This window comes from Branchiostoma floridae, chromosome 4, assembly GCF_000003815.2.
Source record: "Branchiostoma floridae strain S238N-H82 chromosome 4, Bfl_VNyyK, whole genome shotgun sequence".
NCBI lineage: Eukaryota > Metazoa > Chordata > Leptocardii > Amphioxiformes > Branchiostomatidae > Branchiostoma > Branchiostoma floridae.
This window is the reverse complement of record NC_049982.1, coordinates 18,434,863-18,446,981: the sequence shown is the minus strand read 5'-3', so window position 1 is coordinate 18,446,981 and position 12,119 is coordinate 18,434,863. Positions and strand designations below refer to the sequence as shown.

Below are 12,119 nucleotides of genomic sequence, written 5' to 3'. Positions count from 1 at the left end.
AGTGGACCAAAGTGATGTGTTTTGTGCTCGCTAGAATGCCTTGCTTGCTGCTTTCTCTAGTATTAGTAAGATAGAGTTCAAATGTAGTAATATATTCATTATGTTCCATTATTAAAGGAAGATTTTCTGGTTCAGGACAACCTAGATTATTTTGATGTTCTTTACATCAGTTGTAGTTGATAGTATGATACATTGCTTTAAAATATCATATTGTTTGAATGAAAGAATCTGAAGAGATAACCAGTTGTTGATAATCAGTTGTGAAAGATGGAAATATTTTTGTAAAATTTGTGGTATTGTACTTCCCATATATGACATGTAAATTAGTGTGTCAGACGATTAAATCGTACTATTCATAAATAACCGAGTGGCCTGTTCAATGAATTATTTTATGCACTGCTCAAATCACTTTACAATATCACTATGAAAAGGACAGATACATGACAACACTCCAAGAAACACCTGTTACACTTCTGGATAAAGTTGAACTGTAATTTCCAACACACACAAAATTTTCATCTGATCGACTCCAGTCTTTGTCAAGAAATGGACAATACACTGCCTCTGTAATGTAATCTACATCAGATCTTTACAACCAATCTCTAAACAGAAATGGAGGGTGCCCCAGACTTTCTACAACAAAGTATGATCCACTGCTCAAGGAGTCACATGCTACAAAATGTATCTACAAAATGTGTCAAGTAACAGACAAGCCACTGCTTCTGTGATGTCAAACACTGGAGTTCAGTCGAAAATTTGGGTCCAATTTTTTGTGTTGGAAATTACAGTTCAGCTTCATGAAGAATGACAATTAACGCTAATTCACCTTTATTCGTTGGGTAACCTATATCCGTTGCTTTTAAATGCAGAGTACGTAGGCACATCAAGTCGACAGTTGGTAGTTTTAAACTGCAATATCCTGAAAATATTGCAATTTGAAACTAACGTCCGTCGACGTGATATCCCCAAATACCCTGTTTTTAAAAGCAACGGATATAGGTAACTCACCGGATAAAGGTGAACTAGCGTTACCAACCAGGGAGGTTAAACCTAAATGTACCAGCACAGATTAAATTTCTAGTCGCCTGTCACACTTTTAAGGACATGTATTAATTTGACTGTCCAACGATGATAAGGATTTTGGCAATAAGATATAGAAAACTGAGGAAAGCCATGAATCTGCACCACGCTGTTCAAACTCTTGTTTACAAAAGGAGGATCAGTCCAATAGGTCTTCAAGGGTCTTCAAGAGACATCTTGATTGCACCCACTCTCTGACCGCTCACGAGTGCCTCCTAGCGAGGCTAATCAATAGTGCACTACAGAGTCACACGTGTACTGAAAAGGAACCGTAATCGAACTGTGAGCGGTATCATACAAATAAAACGCCATCAGGCAACATTTTGATGTGCTGATATTGGACAGCATATACGGGTAAGTCCAAGGGAAATTTCTTAGATATTAATACTGATTGAATTCTATGGGTATCCGACTGGGAACTGAAATTATTGCAGGAGAAATTATGGGGGAGGGGGGCATTGATGACAGCTGACAATTTTGAACTTCCAGGAGACGCTTTTATCTTTTGCCTGTTGCTTACAGAGTTAATACAATGATACATGTATGTTACATGTACTTGTCTTTGATTTTTGCGTTTGTTCATTTCCAAGTTTGCTCAGGACCTGTTTTTAGAACTAGTTAGAAGGAAAAGTCATGAATGATGCCTGATAACCAGTTACAATATGTTTTGAATTATTGATCAACATTTCACGCATGCCAAATTGATATCATGTTTCACCAAGGCCAATCAATGCTCGTTTTCATATTTTTTCTTAAATTGACTCAGGTCGTTATACGTTTTTATATTCCTTTAAATATTGCATTCAATTACCTTCCAAAAGGATCATAACTTAGAATATGATACAAATTTGTCACCTGTAGAGTCCAAGGCCAGCACCAGAGAAGACATGGTGGTATCCACAGCAGCAGTCAGGAGTTCCTTCCTGTGGTGCATGTCTGTCATCTACCTGCTGGCCTTCTCATCGCTGTACGTGCAGATACCAGGTGTGTTCCTCATCATGTCATCAAGTCGTGTGTGCACCCGGCCGGGGAAGATATCTGGTGAAGTCGATAAAGGCTAAGGCAGTGGACAGGATTTTACTGTCACTGAAATCTGTTTGGCGCTGTGACGTTAATGGGATGTTCCTATCAATATTTGCCATGGACAATTAATTTTTGGGCACTATTGACTGGATGTTCTTGCCAATAAGAATTTTGGGGCACTATTGATAGGAATTGATGCCAATTGATTTAACGTACACTGAAAATATTTTTAAAATTCCATCGCTTTTTCTTTATTTCAGGCTTATACGGCAGCACAGGGATCCTACCAGCCAACAGACTACTGAAGCTGGGTAAGTGTTGAAAAAGTAGTTTCTTCATATTTTGCATGTACCACTTTGGAAGTTTGCTTTGGCATTTTTGTAAGCCAAGGGGCTAACACTAACAACATTCTTTACATGTGCTATTTATTAAAGCATGAATTGATGTCACATTGTAATCTCCAAGCAGATCTTCAGTGGCAAGCAGGCAGTATGTATGTACTGAAACAATCGGCATTGGCCAAGCAAGCTCTATTAGCCGAGGATCTGCTTGGAGATTGGTCACCTTGCTTAGGTCACCGTGTATCGAATTGCTCATCTTATTCATGAACATATCTCAACAGTCAGTGTTCTCGCCAGGCCTTTTCAGCATAGCGGGCTGATACGCTGTGGGCTGGAAAATTGACGCTGTAAAAAGCCCGCTACGCTGCTTTTTCATCCAGCGTAGCGGCAAAAAAAATGGGGAATAAAAGAAAAATATCGTAGTAAAAATATATTGGCACGCGCCAAGCACGTGCCTTCGCTGTTTCAGGAAGTTATCAGCTCGAAGGGAGGTGTTTTACAGCACCGGCCCGCCGTACCGCTGGCTCGCAGCCCCTCCCACTCGGGATCGCCTTGCGTTCCCGCGCGCTGAAATGTAAACACATACGCGAGAGGGCCTTGCTCGCACGTGATTAGCGGGGTGGGATCTCTCCCCGGAACAGCCAATATGTGAAAATTGTGACCTTTTTGATATGACTGACAGTCATATCAAAAAGGTCACAATTTTCACATGACATTGTACTTATTTGTAGGTAATGTCATGATATATGTTCCACACACCCAGATGGTAAAACTCCCCACGAGCGCTTCTCAGAGCGCCCCACTCTGCTGTGGCTCACACCGGCCCTCGGACTGACCGCAGAACACGGCATGGACCTGCTGTGTCTGGCTGGCATGCTGATCTCTCTTGTTGCCATGGTAACCGAGGTCATGCGAGATGTCCCCGCCTTCCTGATGCTGTGGATTCTGTACTTTTCAGTGTATCAGGTAGCGGCAGTTGGGAATACATGATTTGTTTGTTTGTTTGTTTATTTTCAAATGCCTGGGTGGCCTATTCAGTTTTACACAAACTGATTTTCAATAGGGCCCAGTTTCACATACATAATAAATAGACATGCACATTGGAACATATAAGTACAAATGAAACATGAAAGACAGCAGACGAATCATAAGCATAATCCATAATGACTAGTGCTGTTACAGCTAGCTATAACAATCTAATTCTATTTCTACATCCTCTCTCAACAGTTTCCTTTATTTCTGCAGTTAGACACCAATTTAGTTAATTTGCAGCAACACCGCGAATTCCTATCTAGATTTCATGGCACTTTCAACAGATCAAGTCAATGGAAGTCAAAAGCTGTCTTGGTAGTTCTGTTAATCAAGTAAGTATTTGCCATAGCCTCTATGTAGTACACTATACCTTACCTTAAACTTAAGATTCCCCCACGACTGATGCTGTATCGGTCAACAAATATCTTTCCTCTAGAGTTTCACTTAACACTATACTATTGACTTAAATGTACTACATGTACATTACACGAAGAAAGTGCTATGCCTAGTGCTTGCCACAAAGAGAAAAATCCATGTATGTAAATTTTCCTGCCCACCCCTGTAGGTTGGGCAGACATTCCTGTGGTTCCAGTGGGACATCCTGCTGTTAGAGGCAGGGTTTCTCGCTGTGCTGGCTGCACCGCTCAACCCCATGAAGTGGCTGCCCCCCTCCCCACTGCCTCACGACAACGTGGCGCTGTGGCTGGTGCGCTGGCTGCTCTTCAGACTCATGTTCGCATCGGGAATCGTCAAACTCACCAGCATGTGCCCCACCTGGTGGGGACTTACAGGTGAGGACAGGTGTGTCTCAGGTGTGTCAAACTCACCAGCATGTGTCCCACCTGGTGGGGACTTACAGGTGAGGACAGGTGTGTCTCAGGTGTGTCAAACTCACCAGCATGTGTCCCACCTGGTGAGGACTTACAGGTGAGGACAGGTGTGTCTCAGGTGTGTCAGACTCACCAGCATGTGTCCCACCTGGTGAGAACTTACAGGTGAGGACAGGTGTGTCAAACTCACCAGGATGTGTGCCTCATCATCTCAGGCATGTCAAACATATATATTGTGCATTGTAGATGGTACATGTAGCAACATGCAGGTAAGATCATGAGTTGTATGCGGTAGGCTAGGAAGGGTACAGTCCTAACAAAGAAATCTTTCCCTTGTGACAGTACCATGAACTAATGTAGACCCTGTGTCCCCAGCTCTGAACTACCACTATGAGTCCCAGTGCATCCCCACCCCACTGGCCTGGTTTGCCCACCAGCTGCCAGAGTGGTTCCAGAAGCTGTCTGTCGTGGCGACCTACATTATCGAGATCCCCATCCCGCTGCTGTTCTTTGCACCGGTCCGGTCTCTTCGCATTTTCTCCTTCTATGCCCAGGTGAGAGGAGTGATCGATGGCCATTCACAGCCTTCAATATTGTCTTGTTTTGTCCTGCAAGTGACTACCCTAGTTATATCCCTTTCGTTACTGAAGTCATAGAAACTCCTTGTTTCTTATTACAGACACATAGTTTTTGATCTCAATTTAAGCATGGAAAATGTTGAAAGCACAGACATTTATCTCTTACTAGTAAATCTTTTTTCCTATTTTTTCTCCAATCCATGGCATATCTCCCATCCAAAACTCTTCAATTGTATCCCTAGTGATCACAAAGACCATTTTTATCTGTCATGTGTGTGAAGATGAGAATAATAAGTACTGTTGTTTGTCCACACAGGCTTTGCTTCAGGTCTTGATCATCCTGTCTGGGAACTACAACTTCTTCAACCTGCTGACCTTGACCTTGTGTCTGCCCCTGCTGGACGACAAACACGTGACCTACCTGTTCCCATGGTTACAGGCAAAACAAGGTGGGGAAATGTGAAAATACTTGTCAAGTAAAATCCACAACCTACAGAAAAACTAGATGTCTTGTTTGAATTGATGGTACAGTATCATTATATTTCAGCCATACCATAGGTATGGTGAAATATATTGTTATATTGCAATCCATACATAGTATGGGATTGCAATATATTGTTTTTCCTTCGTTTCTTCTCCTCCTGTCAAAATCTTCAAGTTGATTCAACTTTTTCATTTTTGGATCAAATGAGCTGAAATTTGGCAGGGTGGTAGAAATAGCAAATACCCCCAGGTGTTTTTTTCACTTTCTTCATAAAGGCCTTAGAATTTATGATATTTAGGGTTTTTGGTCATTTTTAGACCAATTATGTATATTTTGGGACCCTGTGCCCTGGTATTACAACCTAATGGCCTGAAATTTGGTACAGAGGTGCATTGGACATATGACCACAGGACCCCATCAACATTTTTGTCATAGATTACTTAGAAATTAGTTATTTTGGGGTGTTTTTGCCATTTTTGACTAAAAATGTCTATTTTTGGCTCCTATGCCCTTATATGGAAACCAAATGACCTGCAATTTAGTACATAGGTGCATTGGACATATGACAACAGGACCATATCAACGCTTTTGTTATCGATCATTTCAAAAATGAGTTATTTGGGGGTTTTTGGCCATTTTTGACTAAAAATGTTTATTTTTGGCTCCTATACCATTGTATGAAAACCTAATGACCTGAAATTCGGCATGAAGGTGTGTCTGGTATGTGCCCACAGTACCTCATTTTCACTTTGGGCATACATTACCTTGAATTGTTGAATTTTGGGATTTTTTGCCATTTATGGACTAAAAATGTTAAGTTTTGGCTCCTGTGCCTATGTATGAAAACCAAATGGTCTGAAATTTGGTATGAAGGTGCGTACAGTATGTAGCCACAGGGCTCTATCCACACCTATGGTGTACATCAATCAAAAATTGTGAATTTTTGGATTTTTTGCCATTATTGACCAAAAATGTACATTTTTGCTTCCTGTGTCATGAGAAAGCCAACTGATCTGGAATTTGGTGTTGGGGTAGCTTTAGCACTATGAATGGGAAATGGGCCACATAGACTGGTCCATTTTGCATAGATTGGGGTGTTCTGGAAGAGTCCTTTATTGTATGAAGATGGATTGCAATATGCTGTATTTGCTCCCAAGCAAATGTCGGCCTTTCTAGTATTCGTAATGTTTCTTTCTTTCTTTCTTTCTCCTGTCAAATCTTCAAATCGAATCAACTCCGCCATTTTTTAACCGATTGACTTGAAATTTGGCACAAAGGTAGAGTAAGCCAATACCCCTAGGTGTTTTTTTCATTTTTTTCATATCTACCTTTAAAATGATTTTATTGAGGTTTTTGTCAATTTTTATGTATATTTCGGGCTCCTGTACCCTGGTATTACACCCGAATGACATGAAATTTGGTACAGAGGTGCCTTGATCATATGCTCACCTAGATTCAATAACAGTTTGGGCATACGGTACAACAAAATGCTTAATTTTGCGATTTTTGGCCATTTTTTTACCAAAAAAGGACATTTTTGGCTCCTGTAGCCTCGTTTTACAACCAAATGATCTGAAATTTGGTATAAAAGTGCCCTTTAATTATATGCACGTAAATTCAATAAAAGTTTTCCCATACGGTACAACAAAATGCTTAATTTTGCGATTTTTGGCCATTTTTTGACCAAAAAAAGGACATTTTTGGCTCCTGTAGCCTCGTTTTACAACCAAATGATCTGAAATTTGGTATAAAAGTGCCCTTCAATTATGTGCACATAAATTCAATAAAAGTTTTCCCATACGGTACAACAAAATGCTTAATTTTGCGATTTTATGGCCATTTTTTGACAAAATTTGGACATTTTTGGCTCCTGTTCCCTCGATTTACAACCTAATGACCCGTAAATTGGTAAAGGGGTGCTCTAGATATCTATTCAAATGACCCATGTATAATTTTTGGCATGGACCACTTTAAAATGATATATTTGGGATTTTTTTGGCCATTTTCCAATGGCCAAAGGGGTCCACGACCTCAAGACCTATTGTTGCATGAGGGAGATGGCTGAAATATGCTGTATTTGCTCTCAAGCAAATGTCGGCCTTTCTAGTTAAGAATTAAAGTCTCCAGTAGCCTTACCCTATGTTTTGTAAATACACAATGTAATTTAAAAGATGGTTTTAATGATTGATAATACAATGTAATGTGACTAGGTAGTTTCATATTCTTCTGTCTTTGAACAGACTTGAAGTCAAGCAAACAAACTGCTTAAAATGTATCATCTTTCCTGTGCTACAGGTTTTGTCTGAGAATATTCTACCAAAGATGATAACTATTTATTTCCTGTCCCCAGAAAAGACCATGCCTGGAGGTAACATTACAGAAAGCACCCCCTGGCAGAGGTGCAGGAGTGTTCTGACCCGTGGTACAGAAGTCCTGGTGTACTCAGGGCTGTTCTACTGGACATGTGTGCTTTTCAAACTCAGGCTCACTGGCTTCACTGTACAGTCAAAAGTTGGTAAGAGATTTGAATTGTGGCAGTTTAAGTGACAAGTGAGTTTATCGGTCATCTTTCAGTGGAAAAATTTTTTAGACTAGTACTGTTGTATGCTTGTAGACTTGAGACCTCATCTAGCCAAGAAGTTGAAATTATAGTTATTTGTACTTGTGTCCACACTTGTGTAGGTTTTACATCAGACCAGTTCCACAGTGCCCTGACCAGAGTCATGCCAGTGACCATTTGGATAGGAGTTGGATCATTGTTTTACCGCATAGGATCAGCCTTGATAAGGTTAGTGTGTACCCTGTTAACTGCACCTAGTCCCTATGACAACTGTAATCCAAGAATTTTACAAGACGTGAAATCAGCACATCTTGGTTTATATATGTTTGCTGTAAATTTTGTACCGCTTACACACTCGTTATCTGGTTTATTGTCTGTTGTTACCCATCAGGTAATAAGGGTTACAGATGCATGCATGCCGAGAGCAGTTCACCGAGAGCCTCTATCTTTAGCGTTGGCACTGTTTAGGTTGAGGAGATACAAATTTTCCCTCAGTCCCATGAAATCAAAAAGCTACAAGTAATTAAGATTTGTTGCAAACTATCTGTTTAAGATTTAGTTCTTTAACTGTTTGTTTTATGTTTGTTCTGATAAAGGTCCTTTACCGGTGAAGACAGTTTAAGAAGAAAAGTCTTCACCTGCATCAGGTGCCTTCTGTTCTCAGCTGTAGCCGTGTTCGTGTTCACTATCAGTCTGGTGAGTAACAACATTGATGGAACTTCACGTCAATAAAATAACACAATCATCAATGATAAAATGATCTGTGGATAGATCTGTTCTACATATATTGAAAACTGGAAAGAACAAGTTCTGTTTCATACTACTAGAATTTAAAGCATCATTGCTATTTCTTCATAAAAGTATCTGTAGTTTTTCCCCTATTAAATCTAATCAAGAAATGTTGCCATACATCTTGTTGATTCAAAAGTTGTAGAGGCAATCATGTAAGAAAGGAATGCCAACATTTTGAATCCACATGTTAAAATGATTGTCATGATTCTGATGGTAATGTGTAATTACAGATTTTAACAGAATTATGGATAACACTTCCTTGCTCTGTGATAATGATTTTGATCTTATGAATGGCTTTCAGACAGAAAAACAATTATGCACGACTTGTCAGAAAATCAGTTTGCCCTGTACCCTTTCAGGTGCCCCACACAGTGATAGACTGGCAGTCAAACAACAACCTGTGGCCTATAGTCAAACAGTGGAACCAGAGAGTGGACAAGTTTCAACTGGTCAACTCTTATGGGCTCTTCAGACGGTGAGATGAAATCACTGTAACAGTATATGAAACATGAATGATAATGAAATACATGTATTAGTTTACAAAAACTTTGGAGCTATGCTGATTAGTGAAGTGCTTCATGTTTATGTATTTTTGTACACACTTTACATGTGGGAAAAGTAATAACTGGTTGTTGGTTATTTTTTTTACTATAAGGCCACACCAATCTAATTTCTTGGTTCACGGATTTTTTCATAAAAAGTATGGAGCGAGAGGGCGAAATGAAAATAAAAATAAAAATTGTAAAATGGTTGGGGTAAAGGTAAGGGCTAATCCAAAACATAAAGAATAAAAAGTTTTCAGCTTGAAAAAAGTACAAAAACACTATTACTGTGCAGTTACAGCGCCTGTTCGTTCAAAATTACAAAAGTAGTGTCAGTTTTTATGTTTATCCCATTCTTCATGAATGAAAAATATAACTGCAATAATAATACCCACATTTTAAGGAGCTTATAATATAAAGGCCAATTTGCTACACCAGAAAGTTGGTGAATGGTTTCATTAATGGTGAAAATTTGCTGAGTGGTAATTTTTATTTTTATTTATTTTTTCCAAAAAATAGGAGCGAGCAAATCCATGAACCAAGAAATTAAATTGGTGTGGCCTAAAGCCTGTCTATCCCCCTATCTTGGCAATGGTATGTTTGACTCATGACTCTTTTGTTTCCCCTACAGAATGACTGGGGTGGGAGGGCGACCTGAGGTTATCGTGGAGGGCAGTAACTCCTTACAGCTGGGATGGAAGGTGAGGCAGAGACACTTCACTTCTATTCAAACTTGATAATGATTGTGACCTGAGCTTTTTATTGTTTACTACAGGAAAGAAGTATTCAAGGCTCATGGAAAACAGAATTCCTGAAGCTTCTCAGAGACTTTGAAGGGGCGCAATTGACTATGAAGGAAAAACATCATGTTATATTAATAATTTTTGTGAAATATGCTTGTCTTGAGTAGTTACACTGTTTCCTTTTTCCCCAGGAGTATGACTTTTTGTACAAGCCAGGAAATGTGAAGGTGGCCCCACCTGTTGTAGGTAAGCAGATCACTTACATAATGCTAAGTCATTCAGATACATCTACATTGTAACAATAGTTTCCTTTTTAAACTTTCCCCCAATGTATTGTCCTTTACCTTCATGGATAGAATAGCTGACCTTTTGAATGAACAGTCCACATGTCACTGCACCTGTACATGTACATGTATGTCTGTGTCGACCCCAGCCCCTCACCAGCCCAGACTAGACTGGCAGCTGTGGTTTGCAGCGCTGGGCAGCTACGGACACAACCCTTGGTTTGTCAACATGGTGCACAGGCTGCTGCATGGAGACAAGAATGTTCTCGCACTCATGGACTCCGACCCATTTAACGGAAAACCTCCAAAGTACATCCGGGCTACGCTGTACCATTATCACTTCACTGACTGGGGCAAAAATAGGTATGGCATTTCCCTTAAAAGGGGTATTGATGTTTTATATTCCATGTGAAATAAAGCAGTCTACAAAATAGGCAGTAAAAGCCCCCGGATGTAACTGTTGTTATCATAATTAATACTCTTAATAGAAACCTTACGAAAATCAGGATGAAACCAAGGATACTGTACAATTGCAGAGTTATGCTTCTGTGTACAGCTTTGATTAGTCAGACATACAAATGTAGGACATCACCATGAGCCCTTGTTCTCCAGCTCTGCATGGTGGAGGCGAGAGCGGCAATCCGAGTACCTTCCCCCGCTACAGAAGGACGACCCTTCACTGCTGAAGTTCCTCACACACCACAACCTTATGATGGTTAGTAAACACTCAGGCGAATGAAAGAGAATTCCATTTCTTTCTTGGTTTGTGCAATCACTGTTTATTGTCCTTTTTATTGTCCTCGAGTATAAAATGAGTGCAGGCACATGTAAACATAAGAGTCTGGTGACAGAACTGTATGTCAGTGAGGCCAGTCAGAACACTCTTTTTTCATTGTGCAGGCACATTTCTGGTACAGATTTTACAAATCATGGTTACTGTATAAATTTATGATATACTGGTTTGTGTTCCAGGAACCGATTGGAAAAGCCTCCTCCAAAAAGCCCAAGAGTATGCTGGGACTGATGCTGCAGTGGTTGCGAGGCATGCTGGGAAGCATGTCAGGGATCATGTTACAGGTGACCCTGGTGGTGACAGGGCTGGTGGTCAGCTGGGTGCAGCCCATCATGGCCAAGGTTGTGTAATGGGACAGAGAGATTAACGTTTTGGGCTGGAACTATTTATAAACCTGGGGAAGTCTTATGATATACTGTAAATGCAGAAACTTTTGCGGTGGATCAATGTTCATTAACATTTTTCCATAGCAGTGGTAGTGATACCGTGAACTTAAAACCACCGCGAATAGTCAAAACTAAATCCCCGCTAACGCAAAACTAAATCCCCGCGAACTTAAATGCATTTACAGTAGCTGGTAACGTTGCAATATTCCAGCTATATATGTATGTTTCTTTCCAAATCAAACCATAGCTTAAGTAAAATTTGCATTACGCTGTTATAGTAATCAGGTGATGATATGTTTTTATGTATGCAGTTAGTTTCCATTCTGTAAATACGTATGACTCCAGTTAGGGATGGGCCTAGAAGAATTACGGATGGTACATGTAGAACACAATGACTTATATTTCTGAAGCAGATTTATTTAGACTATTCAATACACTGTCACAACACTGTCACAACAGTCTTGGTCTGTTGCCAAATATTGTGTGTACCAAACTAGACAATGTAATAGCTGCTCCTAAACATCTTTCTTCTGTACAAAAATAGTCTGTTTGAGATGCTATATTTACAATATGTAATAAAAATGTACACTGTACAACATCAGCTCATCTCAAATTGACTTACTGTTATCTAAATCCTTGTTGGTTCTCAGA

General features: G+C 39.9%; 1 protein-coding gene across 1 annotated transcript; it reads left to right on the top strand.

Moving 5' to 3' along the window:
• The first annotated feature begins 1,284 nt into the window (after nt 1-1,284).
• Nucleotides 1,285-12,066, top strand: LOC118414039 (lipase maturation factor 2-like). The gene is made up of 16 exons (XM_035817784.1): nt 1,285-1,434; nt 1,942-2,064; nt 2,364-2,414; nt 3,208-3,410; nt 4,042-4,267; nt 4,682-4,860; nt 5,201-5,333; nt 7,719-7,883; nt 8,051-8,156; nt 8,525-8,624; nt 9,080-9,195; nt 9,894-9,963; nt 10,197-10,251; nt 10,439-10,652; nt 10,902-11,004; nt 11,262-12,066. The coding sequence occupies exons 2-16, from the start codon at nt 1,968-1,970 to the stop codon at nt 11,430-11,432; spliced, it is 1,989 nt and encodes a 662-aa protein (XP_035673677.1). The 5' UTR covers nt 1,285-1,434; nt 1,942-1,967; the 3' UTR covers nt 11,433-12,066.
• The last annotated feature ends 53 nt before the right edge of the window (nt 12,067-12,119 follow it).